The sequence below is a fragment of the Littorina saxatilis genome, linkage group LG3 (genome assembly GCF_037325665.1).
Source record: "Littorina saxatilis isolate snail1 linkage group LG3, US_GU_Lsax_2.0, whole genome shotgun sequence".
Classification (NCBI taxonomy): Eukaryota; Metazoa; Mollusca; class Gastropoda; order Littorinimorpha; family Littorinidae; genus Littorina; species Littorina saxatilis.
The window spans coordinates 44382827-44399159 of NC_090247.1; the positions used below are offsets into that span (position 1 = coordinate 44382827).

Here is a 16333-nt window from a genome sequence, read left to right on the forward strand (position 1 = left end):
GGGCCGCCCGCCACCACAATGGTGGGGGCTATGGGGATGAGCGGTTCGGGAAGGCATCATTGGGGGTGAGGCTTACGGCCTGACCCCCTAGAACCACCAAAAGAAGGGCCCTTCTTCTGGTAAGGAGCGCCTCGCCCCCTACGTTGAGAAGAAGAGCTCTGATTCTGTGTCTTGCCACCACCAGAGGAAGAAGGCTGAGCCTTGCTCTGAACCTGTAGCTTGCTCTGCGCCTTCTGAAAGCCCTGATGCGCAATACGAGCAATGGCAAGATCCCTTGCGTCCTGAGTCTCCTTTTGCAAAGCATCAAGCGAGGGACGACCCAAGAGAGAGCCCTCCGTGAAAGGTGAGACCTTCAGAATATCGATCGTGCCCTTGTCTCTGATCCTAGACCCAGAAAGGAAGGCCAATCTACGAGAATGTACTGCATGAGTGTACAGTTGGGCAGAAAGACTCATCTGTTCTTGCGAAACCCTGGCTAAGGTAGCCAAAAGGGTGGTCACATCCACCGAGGAGGCATCGAAACGAAACTCGAACTGATCGAGAGAAGTTGCAATCGACCTTAACAAAGATCTCTGAAGAGATTCCGAAACAGAAGCTAACTCCAGCAGAGATCGTCCAGTTTCCTCCAATGCTATGAGAGAGGCTTCAGTGTAGGGGACAGACCTGTCCCTACTATAGCTGTCCTCCCTCAGAGAGGCTAGTTTCGGTGTAACCGGAAGAGCAGAACTTTCGCCGCCCCGATGCAGTACGAGGGGGTTTACTTTCTCCTGAGTACGCGCTCCACTTTGGCCGGAAAACCCGGTTACTAATGGAGCAGACATACCTTTAGAATGACCGGGCACACCGGAAGACGGTCCGCTCAAAGAGGGAAAAAGCATGTCCCCAGCATCCTGCGTCTCGTGTACATCGGCGTGGGTGACTGTGGCGGAAGGGGGAGGGCGCACGCTGGCCAGCGACGCAACGTCCGACACACTGAAAGGAAGAGCCCGTAGCTCAGCCCTTGTTGAAGAAATTTCAGCTGCTGATGAGCTAACTTGAGAGCTCAGTGAAAGTAGCAAAGACAGCAAACCACCAAACCTGAATCAGAAGAAGCGCTAGTCTCTTTCCCAACCTTGCAGTCTTTAACTGACTTGTCAGAGGACAAAACAGGCACAACAGAGGTCGCCAGCAAATCGACCAAAACGTCAATACATTTTTTAGAAGAAGGCTCTAAAACAGAAACTAGAGCCTGGCCGGAATGCTTAGGTTTTCTTAGGGGAAGCCTCAGCAGGTACCTGTCTAGGAGGATGCCTCTTTCTGCCTCTTTCTGCCGCTATCGGCCATGACAAAATGAACTCACAGAAAAAAAATTCCAAAAAATGTTACAAGTACAAATTTTGTCCAAAATGAAGCCAAAAACCCAGAAAAATAAGGAAAGATCTCACCCCAAACAGGCTCCGGAGTATAAGACGAAGTAGAGAATACCAAGAGGAATGAAGCCAAGTTCAAGACTCGGCGACAAAGGCTGCAAAACAGCCGGAGCGTACCAAAAAGCAACCACCGCGTCTGAACGCTGAGGTAGGAATAAAAACATGGCAGCATATGCGCACGCATACGGAAGACAGACTTAGTATTGGTCTGGCCTTGATACCAGTATGGGTATTGGTCACTCTTTTTTAGAGTTGTCTCCCTTGTTACCAAGGGGACGCGTACAGCGTTACCAGCACTGAACTAGGGTTAATTGCTATATGTGAGTTGGGTAAGATATGTAATTTAATGTAATGTCCTCGTCAGTACTATTGAAGGTTGTGTTTTTGGGTTCAGTGTGGAGTTCATTACAAGATCAACGAGGCCGAGGGCGAAATGTGACAGAGGGGCCAATCCCACATTGCTACACCGGTAATAACAAAGTATCTAAGTTTAAAAGTGAGATTACAACTAGGTACGTGCAAAGAAAGCTATGAACAGGCAATCAAACATTTTCTTTTAGATATTCCACAAGGTCATGCATAGCTCGGCGGCCCACTTCAAAGGGTATTGGACCATCAAAAAAAAAGATCATCCCATGGAACCCCTCGGTGTAATGTGCCAGTTTCACCGGAACCTTCACACTGCGCAGTCTCTGTGCATACATGAGACCGTCATCTCGCAAAACGTCATATCCAGCTGTGAGAACATAAGCAGGGGGCATGTTTTTCAGCTCTTCGTCACTTGCCATCAGAGGTGCAAAATACGGATCCAGCAGAGTTTTCTCATAGCGAGAAAATAACTCTGCATCTCCGAAGTCCTCGGGTTTCTGCATAGCGCGAAGGGAAGGTGTGCGGATGTGTTCAGGCATGTACCAGTTGGGAGCGATGCGCTGAGCGAATTTGGACTTCTTGAGGGCGGGGGATGTGTGCTTGTTGGCCAGGAACTGCTCCATGAAGTCGTAGCTGATGTTACCGTAGTTCATCCAGTAAGACAGCATGGATACGTCGTTCAGCATGCCTGTGAATATGATTTACAAAGCATAAACAATTCAAGTTATAAATAGTGACCACTTTTATATTTCCGTATGAATTCACCAAGTTTTTATGAGTTCAGTTATTCGGCTCTTTTTAACATCCACAACATTTTCTTTTTAAATGTATTGCTCTTCTCATACAGTCGAACCATCTCTCGGTAATGAACACCTCCCCATTACGACAACTCCAAAGGACCCTCGACGATGATGTCCTTCTTTTTACGTCACTTTTTCATAGCGACCACCTGTCCACAACGATCATTTTTGGTCGGTCCTGTGGCGGTCGTTAAAACTGGTTTGACTATTATGTTTTTAGTAAGCATCAGTTCAGTTTTGTGTTGTACCATAGATTACATGCCATGCAATAAAGTTTGGTTGTTTGTTTTTATATTGTGGGTGGTTTTTATAACTGCAAGTCATTCATTGATATTTAATTCACTCAAGAAAATTATAAACATTTCCTTGAGAATTCTTAATGATCTGGTTTGGGCCCTAGTAAGCTGTCACACAGCGTGGTACACACTGGAAAAACATGCAGTCTTTACCTGGGATGTACTGCTTGTTTTCAATATAGGACGGGGTTTGCAGGTCTAGAAGCTGAAGGGCCGGGTAGATGGGGACCTGAAGTTTGATCTTCTTGCCCAGGCGGAGGGCCACAGCGGCAGTTAAGTGTCCGCCAGCGCTGTCTCCAGCTATTGCTACGCGCTTTGGGTCTACTTTCAGGCTCTTGGCGTTTTGAATCACGTGTTCCGTGACGTGCAGACAGTCCTCGAATGGGCATAAGGGTCCCAGTTCGGTGGTCGTGCACAGTAGCTCTTCGAGTTTGTTTAACCCAGGCCTGTAAACATCACACCAACAACACCCCTCTATCGGTTTGCCCACGCGCCCGCTGACAGGCCATTAGGAGCGGCGCCCTTGTGCGCGGCCTGCACATGGCTGGTCAGTGTTTATGCTAGCAGTCCAGCGCTTCCCCCTGCTGGTCGGTTCTAATGTTCTGTACTTTATGAACAAACCCCTATTTTTCTTGGCAAAGTTGCACTGCTACGAGAAATGCCCATCATGTCATGATGACCCACTTGCTCTTTACATTTTAACTATGTCGGGCTTTTTAAGTTATTGAAGTCAATTGAACAGAAACGCTTACCCTTTGGATTATAACACGAACCTTTATCAGCAAATAATATAAATACTGATAATAATAATGATAATAAAAATGATAATTATTATCATCATTGTCATTCTTATTATCACTGTCATCAACATTACCATTGTACACATTTTTTTTCGGTTTGTTGAAAAAGATCAGGCCCCTTCAGTACCGTGCCGAAGAAAAAACCACAGGCACAGGGCTGCTTCATTTTACTTAAACGTCCGTTTTTATTTTCAGTTCCTGTTCACGCATCCATCGCCCCCTATGGTTTTAACGTAGACAGCCAGTTTAAAAGCATAACGTATAAATATATACCCATATACAGATATCGTAAAAAGAAAAAGAAAAATCCGTTGATAGCCTCTGAGCAACGAACGCGGTTGTTCCTAAGGCCAGTAACACCAATTTCACGCGACGTGTGCCTTTTCTTTGAACCTTTCAACAGGAGCACGCAGCTTGCAGAGAATTTGTTTGCCTGAAAGCTGAATGGATGTCACGTTGTGAAGATACTCGACTGAAGTTTGATATATATCTTGTTATCATGCAGTGAATAGAGACCGGTAAACAGTGCACACACGCGAAAAAATATATTTTTTATAAAAAAGATTGAAATCCGGCAGTACTGAAATACTATCATTTTAAGTTTTCTCTGAGTCAGTTTACGACATAACAGGAATACGGCATAGCCTCAATACCAAAACATGCAACAAAGAATAAAGCACACCACAGACAAAACACTGCAAAACACAACTATAGTTAACAGTTTATTACATACAATGACTTTAATTTGAAAAATGGGAAGGAAAATAATACTTGATGCGTAAACAGACACGAACTCTCCGACAAATTTGTTTTTGGGGATAACCGGAACTTCCGGGCTGTTGCTATGTGATAGAAGCAAGATGTCCGAAGCCGGTATATTTCGTCTGCTATTTCTAAGATGTACAAGAATAAAACTATTCCGCATCAAACGTAGGAAAAAGTCTGCTCTGCTGTGCTTGTTAGCTCGCCGCCGCGACAGATAAACAGCAAGATAGCGAGGCCATCTGATATTCGTCTCGCGCTAAACGCCCCTCCTCAGCCACTAGGCTGTGTGTATACACACGGACACGGAATCACCTAAACAGAAACCGAAAACTACTGTGCACGACCACCGAAATAGGACCCTTATGGATTGGATGTGCATGCTCTGGTGATTGACGGTAACTGGAACAAATGCAGAGAGACAATGTAGAGAGTATGCGGCGTTAGAACTGAATTGTCACCCCTGCAACTTTATACTCAGTGAACATAGCCTACATCCGTCTCCATCTCAGTCCGGCTGCCACAGCGTAGCCCTCCTCCAGTTGAAAGTACGCAAGGCTGGAAGTGTGTGTGTGGGTGGGTGTGTGTGTGTGTGTGTGTGTGTGTGTGTGTGGGTGTAAGTTTTCTGTTTCTGTTTCTGCCTGCGCCTTAAAACCGTCAGAAAGTTTTAAGCCTGTCCATATAGGGATGACTAGGTCATTAAAAAAAAGTCAAGTTGTATTCTAGAAAGCATTTTAACTGCACGGCACGATTGATTTTTTACAAGAACAGGGTCAGTCACTGACACTGTTCATAGCCTGGTTTCCCAAGAGCACGTACTTCACAGAAACAACCACCATTGGTGTCCGTTTGGCTAGGGCCCGAGTTGCTGGATCATAAACATCTGAAACACAAAAGACATGAATTAAGAAAACACAAAAATGAGAAGCACTGACTCCACACACAAACGCCAACACGACCTCAATGTTTGAGAAAAAGCACCAAACAAGTGTTTCGATACGCGTACGTGCGCCGTGTCGTGTGTATGGGTGAGTGTGTGTGTGTGTCTGTGTGTCTGTGCATGCGTGCGTGCGTGCGTGTGTGTCAGTGCGGCGTGCTATACCGTTGTTTGATCAAATATTGTGACCACTGAGGAAGCCAGCGCATATTTTCCATATATGCAACTGTCCGTTTAGGTATCAAAATAAAGAAAAATACACGCTGATCTTACCCACATTGAGCCAGGACCAGCCTCCCCCGTGGTAGTAGACCAGCACGGGCCGCTTGTCTCCCTTGAGTGCCACAGACTCGTACACCTTCACGTCCACCCCGGCCAGCTGGGTGTCGTTCACCTACACAACAACCAGTCAACACCAAGTCTTACATAAGCATAACAATTTGTAACTGCTTCATGCATCTGAAACAGTTCTATCAACCATGTTTGGGGGGCTACTTGTAAGAGCCTTCCCCAGAAGTTCTTTGGTTCTATGCCGAACTATACATCCTCATTCCTGAGTCAAATGCACCGTGCTATTCTGAGCCAGCATAGCATTGACGATGATTGGTAATTGCCCTCGCCTCCGTGACACCTTCATCGGGGAGCTACGAAGTTGAAGGTGTGTCTGTTACACAAACCCTACAGATTCAGGGATTGCCAGCTGTCGTCATCGGGCTTTTGTTTGTTTGTTCGTTCATGGGCTGAAACTCCCACGGCTTTTACGTGTATGACCGTTTTTACCCCGCCATTTAGGCAGCCATACACCGCTTTCGGAGGAAGCATGCTGGACGGTATTTTTGTGTTTCTATAACCCACCGAACTCTGACATGGATTACAGGATCTTTTTCGTGCGCACTTGGTCTTGTGCTTGCGTGTACACATGGGGGTGTTCGGACACCGAGGAGAGTCTGCACACCGTGCAAAGTTGACTCTGAGAAATAAATCTCTCGCCGAACGTGGGGGCGAACTCACCGCGCTGACAGCGGCCAACTGGATACAAACGGCCAGCGCGCTACCGACTGAGCTACATCCCCGCCCCGTCATCGGGCTGAATCGTTGAAGTTGTTTAGGTAATTTCGTCTTCGTATTATGAGACCACCATTCCTGTGTGGCTAAGATAAATGCAGGTGTTCAGTAAGAGGGCCACTAGGTTTCCTGGGATTGACTTTGAGCCCTCGGGCTATGATTTCCAAGTTTACTATGCAAGAAACGCTTGTTTCTAAGCAGATCTTAACTCGTCAATACAAAAAAACACCCCACTGTTCCTGCTCCCTCTCTTAGCTAACTACCTCCCCCCACCCATTCCTTTTCTTTTTAAGTCATGTGTGACGTTGCTCTCATCAGGGACTCTAATATAGGTCTATGCTCTCATGCAGTCTCTCTCTCTCTCTCTCTCTCTCTCTCTCTCTGCACGGCCTCTATACTGAGTTGTGGTGGAGATGGAACTGACCTTGACTTGTGGGTCATGCCCCAGGCCGAAGGGATTGCCCGTGATGAGAGTGGTCAGCACCTTGTTGACCAAGCCACGTGTCCACCACGTAATGCCCCCTGGCACGCCCAAGTCATTCAGCGTCAGGATCTGGGCAAGCAGATGAATTTAGTTTTGACCGTTGGACACTTTTACTAATCATCCATTACTTTCAGGACACGGACGATGTGATATGAGTAACAGAAGTGAGTGTGCACGTGTGTGTGTGTGACCCAGTGTGTGTGTGTGTGTGTGTGTGTGTGTGTTCGTGCGTGTATATATATGTGTGTGAACACTGGTGTGTTTGAGTGCAGTGTATTTTCTTGAGTATTTGTTTCAGGATGTTTGTGTATGTGTGTGTGTGTGTGTGTGTGTGTGTATGTGTGTGTGAGTGAATGTCAGTGCCTGCGTGCGTCCAGGGGTTCAACAACCTACCACGCTGCCTGAAGTCCGAAGCGAGGCATCCAGTATTCGGGCATGCCAGATCTCGGGCACGCCCTCGGGCACGTGCGTGTCCAGGTAGCGGAAGAAAGAAAAGGAAAGGTAAGCCACCACGGCAACCGTCACAGCGTATCGCACTGTGCCCATCACTGCTCTCTTTGCTTTTGGTTTTGGTTCCCGTGCTACTGACATTAGGGAGATTCAAAGGACAGCACGTTTCGTTTTGCAGCTCGTTTCGTTTGGTGAATGAGTCACCCCGCGAAACGGAACGTGAAACGAGACGGCATAGGCCGCAGACAAGATTTAGATGTATTCACGTTTCGTTTCGGAATGAAGGAAGGGCGATAAATCTTCAAGTGAAATTATCACGTCTGTCCTCGATCAGAATGGAAAACAAGTCGCGTAAGGCGAAAATACAATATTTAGTCAAGTAGCTGTCGAACTCACAGAACACGTGGAATTGACAAGAAGAGCGGGGTATTCGTTGCGCTGAGAAGGATAGCACGCTTTTCTGTACCTCTCTTTGTTTTAACTTTCTGAGCGTGTTTTTAATCCAAACATATCATATCTATATATTTTTGGAATCAGGAACCGACAAGGAATAAGATGAAAGTGTTTTTAAATTGATTTCGAAAAAATAAATTTGATAATAATTTTTATATATTTAATTTTCAGAGCTTGTTTTTAATCCGAATATAACATATTTATATGTTTTTGGAATCAGCAAATGATGGAGAATAAGATAAACGTAAATTTGGATCGTTTTTTAAATTTTTATTTTTTTTTACAATTTTCCGATTTTTAATGACCAAAGTCATAAATTAATTTGTAAGCCACCAAGCTGAAATGCAATACCGAACCCCGGGCTTCGTTAAAGAGTACTTGACCAAAATTTCAACCAATTTGGTTGAAAAATGAGGGCGTGACAGTGCCGCCTCAACTTTCACGAAAAGCCGGATATGACGTCATCAAAGACATTTATCCAAAAAATGAAAAAAACGTTCGGGGATTTCATACCCAGGAACTCTCATGTCAAATTTCATAAAGATCGGTCCAGTAGTTTAGTCTGAATCGCTCTACACACACACACACACACACGCACGCACGCACATACGCACATACACCACGACCCTCGTTTCGATTCCCCTCGATGTTAAAATATTTAGTCAAAACTTGACTAAATATAAAAACAACCCTAGGAGGTGGTCCAGAATCGGGCATACTTTGATTATTTTCAGTCCAAATAAATCACACAGACTTTGTTTATACAAAATCACATACGAAGCCAGAATAAAAATTCGATGCGATGACCTACTTCTGCTTCGCCATTTGCTTTCTTCACCATGAAGTTGGATAAATGTACCAGGATCAGCACCCTTCAAAATATTTCAGTTCACAACAGTTGTCTACCTCCAATGAACACATTCTCAGCGCTGAAAGACTGTGAAAGGGTTGATGAATCTAGCAATGCATAAAATGGCCAACAAATAAAACTGTTAGTGTGCAAAAATACTCACAAAAGTTGACGAAATATTGTTCGTTTTTTGGGGGTGGAAAACGTGACTGCGTTTTGACGTTCCACGTTCCGTTTCAGTTGACCTTCACCTTTCCAGCGAGAGACCCCCGAAATGATGACGTTTACCACAACTTCAAAACGAAACGTCCCGACGTTTCGTTTATTAAATCTCCCTATTATCACAAAATTGAGTTTTCACTGAGAACACTACGTTTTATAAAGGGAGACAAATGCAGATATGGAGATAAAACACACACACAAACACTGACTCACGCGCACACACACATATACAACTTGAATACACACAACCACGCAGAGAGAGAGAGAGAGAGAGAGAGAGAGAGAGAGAGAGAGAGAGAGAGAGAGACGCCCGCCGGAGAGAGAGAGAGAGAGAGAGAGAGAGAGAGAGAGAGAGAGAGAGAGCAAAAACAAACACAGCAACCACTGTCTAATTTTTGAAGGCCACAGACACTTACATTTTACAATAGTGGTTAAAACTTACAGTATTGATATTATGAGTTATTTCTAATATGCTGACTGTTATTGAGCAAATGATAACAAGACATGTCGAGAAAAAAAGATATCAAGCATGAGCCTCAGTTTTAGGCGAATGCTGATATCGTTTGTGAGACATAATAATAATAATAATGGACATTTATTAATCGCCGTTTCTCACAAGAGCTCACGGCGATTTACATATTAATTTCTGCCGTGTGAGATGGAATTTTTTACACAATATATCACGCATTCACATCGGCCAGCAAACCTCAAGCCTATTAGGGCGAGCATTCACCTTTCACGGCCTTTATTCCAAGTCACACGGGTATTCCAAGTCACACGGACATGTCAGTTATCATTTGCTAACAGTCAGCATATTAGAAATAACGGTTTTATTACCGTTTAATTCGACCAAAAGAAATTTCGAAGCAACCCTGCGAATTAGACAGAACAGCCGCAATGGGAACTTGAGCGCTTCTACCTGTGTATGCCTGTCAGTCAAAGAATTCTCGTGACCTGAGTCAGCCAATCAGAGTAACACACCTCACGTGATGAATATTCACAGGTCAAATGCCTTTGACACACAACAATCTCACAAGATAAACCATGTTGAACATGCGTTTCGGTTGCTTCGCTTTTTCTCGTTGAACAGAGAGCGACAGATTTAGAACCGACTCCAGACGGATGGGAAATGACGTAAAGATACATTTGATGTAAAGCGAGTGGCGCAATTTCTCTTGATTTTTCCGAACTTTGATCATTTAGATTTCAAGTGAACGGTCGGCATTGCACACTCAGACGATGGGCGGTGCCTTGCTGTTCCGTTATGCACCCACCGACAAAACTCGCTTTTCGGTATTTTTTTTTTTAGATAAAGACAGTATTACCTGACAGCATTTGAAGTGTCATTCTTTAGAATAAATCACGCTGATATTGTTGAAATACATTTTTACTTTGTCTTGTTAAATTTTAGCGTGATAAACAAAAAGGGTCCCTGCCTGAACGTTATAACATTTAGAGGGTCACCTAGAATCCGTCCTGATTGGTCAAAAAGCCATATGGGGCACTGAATTGGTAATAAGTACAGTTATAACGCAGAAAACAAATCAACAAATACATTACAGCCCGTGTCGTTTATAACACAGTAATTGACCCTGGTTAATCTGATTTTGTCTCGATTGTAATATGAAGAACACACGGGCCTGTCTGCTGACGATATTCATCACATTATAGTCTTTACTTCCACAGAAATTGACACACTGCTGCTGCAGAGGCTTCGGGTAACCAGTAGCAAGTGCTGACCTTAATAAAGAAACAAAGAAGGAAAGAAAGCAACAACAAAGAAACAAAGAAACAGAATATTTATTAACGAGAAAAAACAATGAGAGAAGCCAGAAAAGACGAAGGCAAAGTTCAATAATTTAAAAAAAGAACAATAATAAAGAAAAAAGTTGCCATTTACCTTTCGACATATTCAGCTGTCCAGGGAAGTGCAAGAAATGACCAGGTTGGCCAGCTGTTTGATAGCAGAACAGCCGGCCTCGTGGACCCACTCGGGACCCACTTTACACGGGCTTTCTCAATCCTTAACAAACCAACTATAGACGTGCGGCAAAATGGGGAGATACCGTACTTACTACATTTAGTGTCCTCTCGAGGCCAGCCTCAAAATGTATGCCGTCTTGGAGGTATACGAACAACATGGTTCGGATATGCGATTGTAGACCAGAGGCACATGACACTGGCCTTACGAAATAAATTATTATACACTCGGCTAAGAAAAAAATCCAGACAGACAGACAAGACAGTCAGACACACGCACGCACGCATGCGGCACTGACGCACGCACGCACTGACGCATACACGCACTGACGACGAACGCACGCACTGACGCACACACGCGCTCTATATCTCTATGGCTGGTACACACACCCATACACACACACACACGTGACACGGACGTGTCACTGAGCGGCATCTGTGCTGATTTTCACGGCTTTACCTTTAGGCCATGCAGTGGTCGATACACACATAGTTTTATTAATATTGTCCCTGGTGGAAATGAATTATAGCCGGTTTTTTTGGTTTTTTTACCCTATTCTCCAGTATGTTCCTGTTTATTGAGATAAAGACGGTAAGCAAACCGCCGCGGACTGTCCGCATGATAAATAGACTGGTGCGCGGCATCATTGATGGCCGCAGGAGCGGTCATCTATAGCAATGCATTCGGAGACATGACATGTCTGGTTTTGTCACAGTTACCGTTCTCACGAGATCAGTTACAGTTTCTCTCTCTCTCTCTCTCTCTCTCTCTCTCTCTCTCTCTCTCTCTCTCTCTCTCTCTGTATGTATGTCTTTGTCTGTGTCTCCCTCTGAGTCTCTCCGCTTCTGTCTTTCTATGTCTGTCTCTGTCTATGTGTGTGTGTCTCTCTCTCTCGCTCTCGCTCTCTCTCTCGGACTCGGCAAGTGAAAATTCATTCAAACCACTAACTAGATTACATAAACGAGCGCTTAAAGCCATATGTACTCGATGACTATACACGCTAATTGCTTTACCAACAGCTGGAGACAGACTAAATTAAGTTCCCTGCAAAATATTGTGGTCTAGGACCCCTTAAATGTTGAGATATTTGAATTTTCATTTTGATCTGGATCGTCCTATTTATAGATTTGGCAACACATGTAACGTTGATGCAAGGGAGAGAACACCGCGGCTTTGTTGACATCCTCACTTTTTCAGAGGCTAGAACAAGCTGTAATGCATGTATTATGGTCCGCGCATGGTGACGTATTGTCATTATATGGTCTTATGGTGCGTTTGACATCGATTGTGGGCAAACTACACTTTGTAAACACGGGAGTGCGTTAGTATGCCTTTAAAGTAGTCTTATTAAAGAAAACAACCCTATCTGAGTTAGAATACATGAACTTAGGCATTCTTCCTCTGAAGGCAAGGCTAAGTTATAATAAAGGTACCCTCATGCATAAAATTATTCATGGATGTGTACCTCAAACCATATTTTCCAAATTCACGCTAAAAACTTCACGCCAATTGATGAGACTGAACATGCCTCTGCCTAGGATTGACCTATTCAAATCTAGTTTAGTCTATTCAGGTAGCAGTCTCTGGAACACTCTTCCGACAATCCTACGGCAAACTAGCAGCACAAACGTTTTTAAGACCAGATATACGTCTTATCTCATGAAGTCTAAATAAACATCTGTTGTCGCTAGAATGGTTGTTAAAACCAACAACCGGTGCTTTTTAACAATGTATTATTATTCAGTTTATATATATACACTGATTTGTTCGAATGCAGTGTATGTCAATGCGCATGGCATTCACAGCTTTGTTGCGTCAGTGCAATCTACTCTATAATTCTTAACTCATGTCAAATGAACTTACATTTTTCATTTAAGCAATGTATTGTATGTAAATTGATGATATGTTTTTACTTTCATTTTATTATAATCATGTAGCAGTAGTTTTCTTTACTTGCTTATTCTTTAGCAATTTTAGACTAGTCCCTCTTTAGGGCGAGGGCCAGATGTAAAAAAGCAGATCACTGCTTACTCTATTACCCTCGTTAAATAAAGAATTGTTCTTGTTCTTGTTCTTGTTCTCTTTATCTACTGAGACGTGTACCAAGCAGAAGGGCCCAAAGATAAGAACATATTATGTAACTGACTGTTTGTCTTCAATGTGAAAACTGGAGATAACACCAACGCGATAGTCCAGTTGTGCTAACTTGGTTTTTCTGTCCCCAGAACTAGTGTCTATTTGGGACATATGACGTGGTTATATAATGCTAGGAGTCCAGTTGTCAAGTTGCGGCTGATAATCAAACCACTGTTCACAGCGTCTTTACATTCGGGTGACAGTTCTGAACGCAAACGAAAATGAGTGGAAGCAAGGTGAAAAGTAAATATCTTCCACAACCATAACTCCTCCTCAGTCGAATCAGTTCAACACCCAAATTATCACACACACAAAAGACTGACTGACAGAAAGAGAATGTTATGTAACATGTACAGGTTGTCTAATATACTTATTGAGAATTAGTAGGCCCTATTTCGCTTGCAGTATCTGTAAAATTAACAACACAAAGATGTTTCTGGTATGTGATGAAAGAAGACTATTTAATTTACTTACAGAATCAAATATTATAACTGTATCTTGTCTTCCCTATTCTCACTGGTTTGACAATGGTCGCATGAGACATCGGGGCTCCAAAAATATGTCCGACTGGATTTCAGTGTCGCACTAACTGATAATAGTCAGCTTCGCGTAATATTCTTTGATTAATGATTATGTTTTGTTGGTTCCAGTGGTCGAGTACGAACCAACAATTGCAGAAAATGTAATGTTGTTCGTGCTATTACATCAGAATCTTTTTTGAACTTAGCTTTTCCAAAAAAAATGTGCTGACATTGTCATGATCTGTTTTTACAGGGAATTCGGGTTAGTTTCAATCACAATTAATATTCTATTTAAAGAAGGGCCGGTGTATCATGACTTAAAATAAAGATTTATGTTTACATTTTGACAGGGATGCTGATGTAATTTGCTTCTTATTGGAGGACAATATTTTGAATTTTGTAATGAATACGAATTGACAGGTTCGGTAGTATAGTTGGTGGTAATGCTGACAACATCATTTACGGAAAACCTATCGGTAACTTTCTTTAAAAACAAAATTGTTGCACAATGACTAAATCTGAAGATTACAGTCGATGAGCACTGAAAAGGGCAACCGGTTCTGTATGTAATCGCATTCAGTAACTTTGACGAAAGAGTGGGTTGTTCTTCCGCTCAGTTTGACCTGTTTATTTCAGTTGAGATTATTATCTTGCATACTGCTACATTTGCTGAACATACTCAATCCACAGGCAATCGACTCAACTTCCTGGTTTTGTCAGGGCGTACACCGAGCTGACAGTACAATCATCCAAGGTTATTTTTTGTCGAAAATCTGGGTCACCTCGCTCTGTTTTTGTGGTACCATGCCGTGCGTGTTTTCACAATATCAGCTAAAAAAAAGGCTTCCATACGGAGACAGATATTGTAGGCAAGTGATTGCAACGGTTTATTTGACAATTGCTCCATAAATTTGGAGTTGTCAAAAATCACAAGTTTGTTTCAGTAAACCCTTATTTTGCAACCAAGGGTATACTAACTGTCGTCTGGTGCATCCAAAAGAAAATACACAAATCGAACATGGTTTTCAGACTGCATACATGTATAATATGCCGTAACTTTTGTATGTTATAAAGTATACAACTTATTTTAAAAAAGAAGAGGCAAAATTATCAATTAATTTTTAGACAGAATGTATAACGTGCGCTGAGTGGACTATCCCTGCACCGGGAAGTCAGAATTTTAACTCTTTAATTAAAAAACAGAATACGAAAATTTGGCCGAATGAAGAAAAACTTTTAATTCACTAGTATCCACGTGGAGAACTAAAATTCCTGAGCCCACAAAATCAAGACTCGGTAACATGGAAGGGTAATTAGTTCATACAAAATTTTACAAAAAACAAACAAAACAACACTCAACAGCAACAAAAACAACAACAAACAAACAAACAAACTAACAAACAACCAGCAGTCTTAGATCTTTGACAAGAGTCATAAATCGTTGAAGTGAACAAACAACGTGACACTAGTAATTACTCAACGGAAGTGTCAGCGGAACAGCAGAAATTGAAATGACAAAAATGACTGATAAATGTCAACTTTAGTTGTTGACAGTTGATTCTCATGAAAAATGACGCGGAGATCCCTGAAGGAAAATGAAGGAATATCGGCTGATCAGATGATGTATGATACTGACATCAGCAGACGATCATCCTAGGACCGTGAACTCAGTGGCAAACGGAATCAGTGACAGCTAGGGCTGATTGACATATATTATTTGGTTAAGTCGGAAAAACAACGGGGAAATAAAAAAGAAAACAAGTCGCGTAAGGCGAAAATACATTTAGTCAAGCTGTCGTACTCACAGAGTGAAACTGAACGCACTGCATTTTTTTTCACCAGGACCGTATACTCGTAGCATCGTCAGTCCACCGCTCGTGGCAAAGGCAGTGAAATTGACTAGCTAGAATAGCGCGGTAGTGATTGCACGCTTTTTTGTATCTCTGTTCTTTTTAACTTTCTGAGCTTGTTTTTAATTCAAATATATCATATCTATATGTTTTTGGAATCAGGAACCGACAAGGAATAAGATGAAATTGTTTTTAAATGGATTCCGGACATTTGATTTTAATCATAATTTTCATATATTTAATTTTCAGAGCTGTTTTTTTAATCCAAATATGACATATTTATATGTTTTTGGAATCAGATAATAATGAAGAATAAGATGAAATTATTTTTGGATCGTTTTATAAAAAAAGTAATTTTAATTACAATTTTTAAAATTTTTAATGACCAAACTCATTAATATTAATCACATCCATTTGATTGAAAAATGAGGGCGTGACAGTGCGGCCTCAACTTTCACAAAAAGCCAGATATGACATCATCAAAGACATTTATTAACAACAACAAAAAAGTCCGGGGATATCATACTTAGGAACTCTTGTGTAAAGTTTCATGAAGATCAGATCGGTCCAGTAGTTTTCTCTGAATCGCTCTACACATACACACATACACACAAACATACAAAACTTGACTAAATGTAAAAAGAAGGAAAGAATGATAGAAAGTAAAACAAAACCAAAAGAAAACATCATCAACAACAACAAAAAACAGAGAGAAAAAAACCCAGCTTATTATGACGAGTACTGCCTAGTTATGGTCAAAGTTATTCGAAGTTTTTTTTTATACTTTTGTGGGAGAAAGACCATTCTGTCTACATTACATATCTGCAGAGAACTTTTCTAGTCCCATGCACTTTTGTTTTGTTTAAGATTTTTTTTAAATAACCAGGTGTTGTCTGATTTTGTGAAAATGGGTACATAAAGATAACGGCTAATATTCGACAGTACGAA

General features: G+C 42.2%; 1 protein-coding gene across 1 annotated transcript; it reads right to left on the minus strand.

Moving 5' to 3' along the window:
* Nucleotides 1–1604: 1604 nt before the first annotated feature.
* Nucleotides 1605–10886, minus strand: LOC138962465 (neutral cholesterol ester hydrolase 1-like). Its single transcript, XM_070334291.1, has 8 exons — nt 10798–10886; nt 7316–7503; nt 6863–6991; nt 5647–5767; nt 5256–5319; nt 4806–4838; nt 3028–3260; nt 1605–2466 (listed from the first exon to the last, which is right to left on the minus strand). The coding sequence occupies exons 1-8, from the start codon at nt 10805–10807 to the stop codon at nt 1952–1954; spliced, it is 1293 nt and encodes a 430-aa protein (XP_070190392.1). The 5' UTR covers nt 10808–10886; the 3' UTR covers nt 1605–1951.
* Nucleotides 10887–16333: the final 5447 nt, after the last annotated feature.

Bases quoted from the DNA above. Each gene is read 5' to 3' on its own strand.
- LOC138962465 (XM_070334291.1), bottom strand. The intron at 5,320-5,646 runs GTAAGATCAGCG...TTTGTGTTTCAG, and splicing joins CTGGTCCTGGCTCAATGTGG to ATGTTTATGATCCAGCAACT. The intron at 4,839-5,255 runs GTACGTGCTCTT...CATTTGTTCCAG, and splicing joins ATGGTGGTTGTTTCTGTGAA to TTACCGTCAATCACCAGAGC.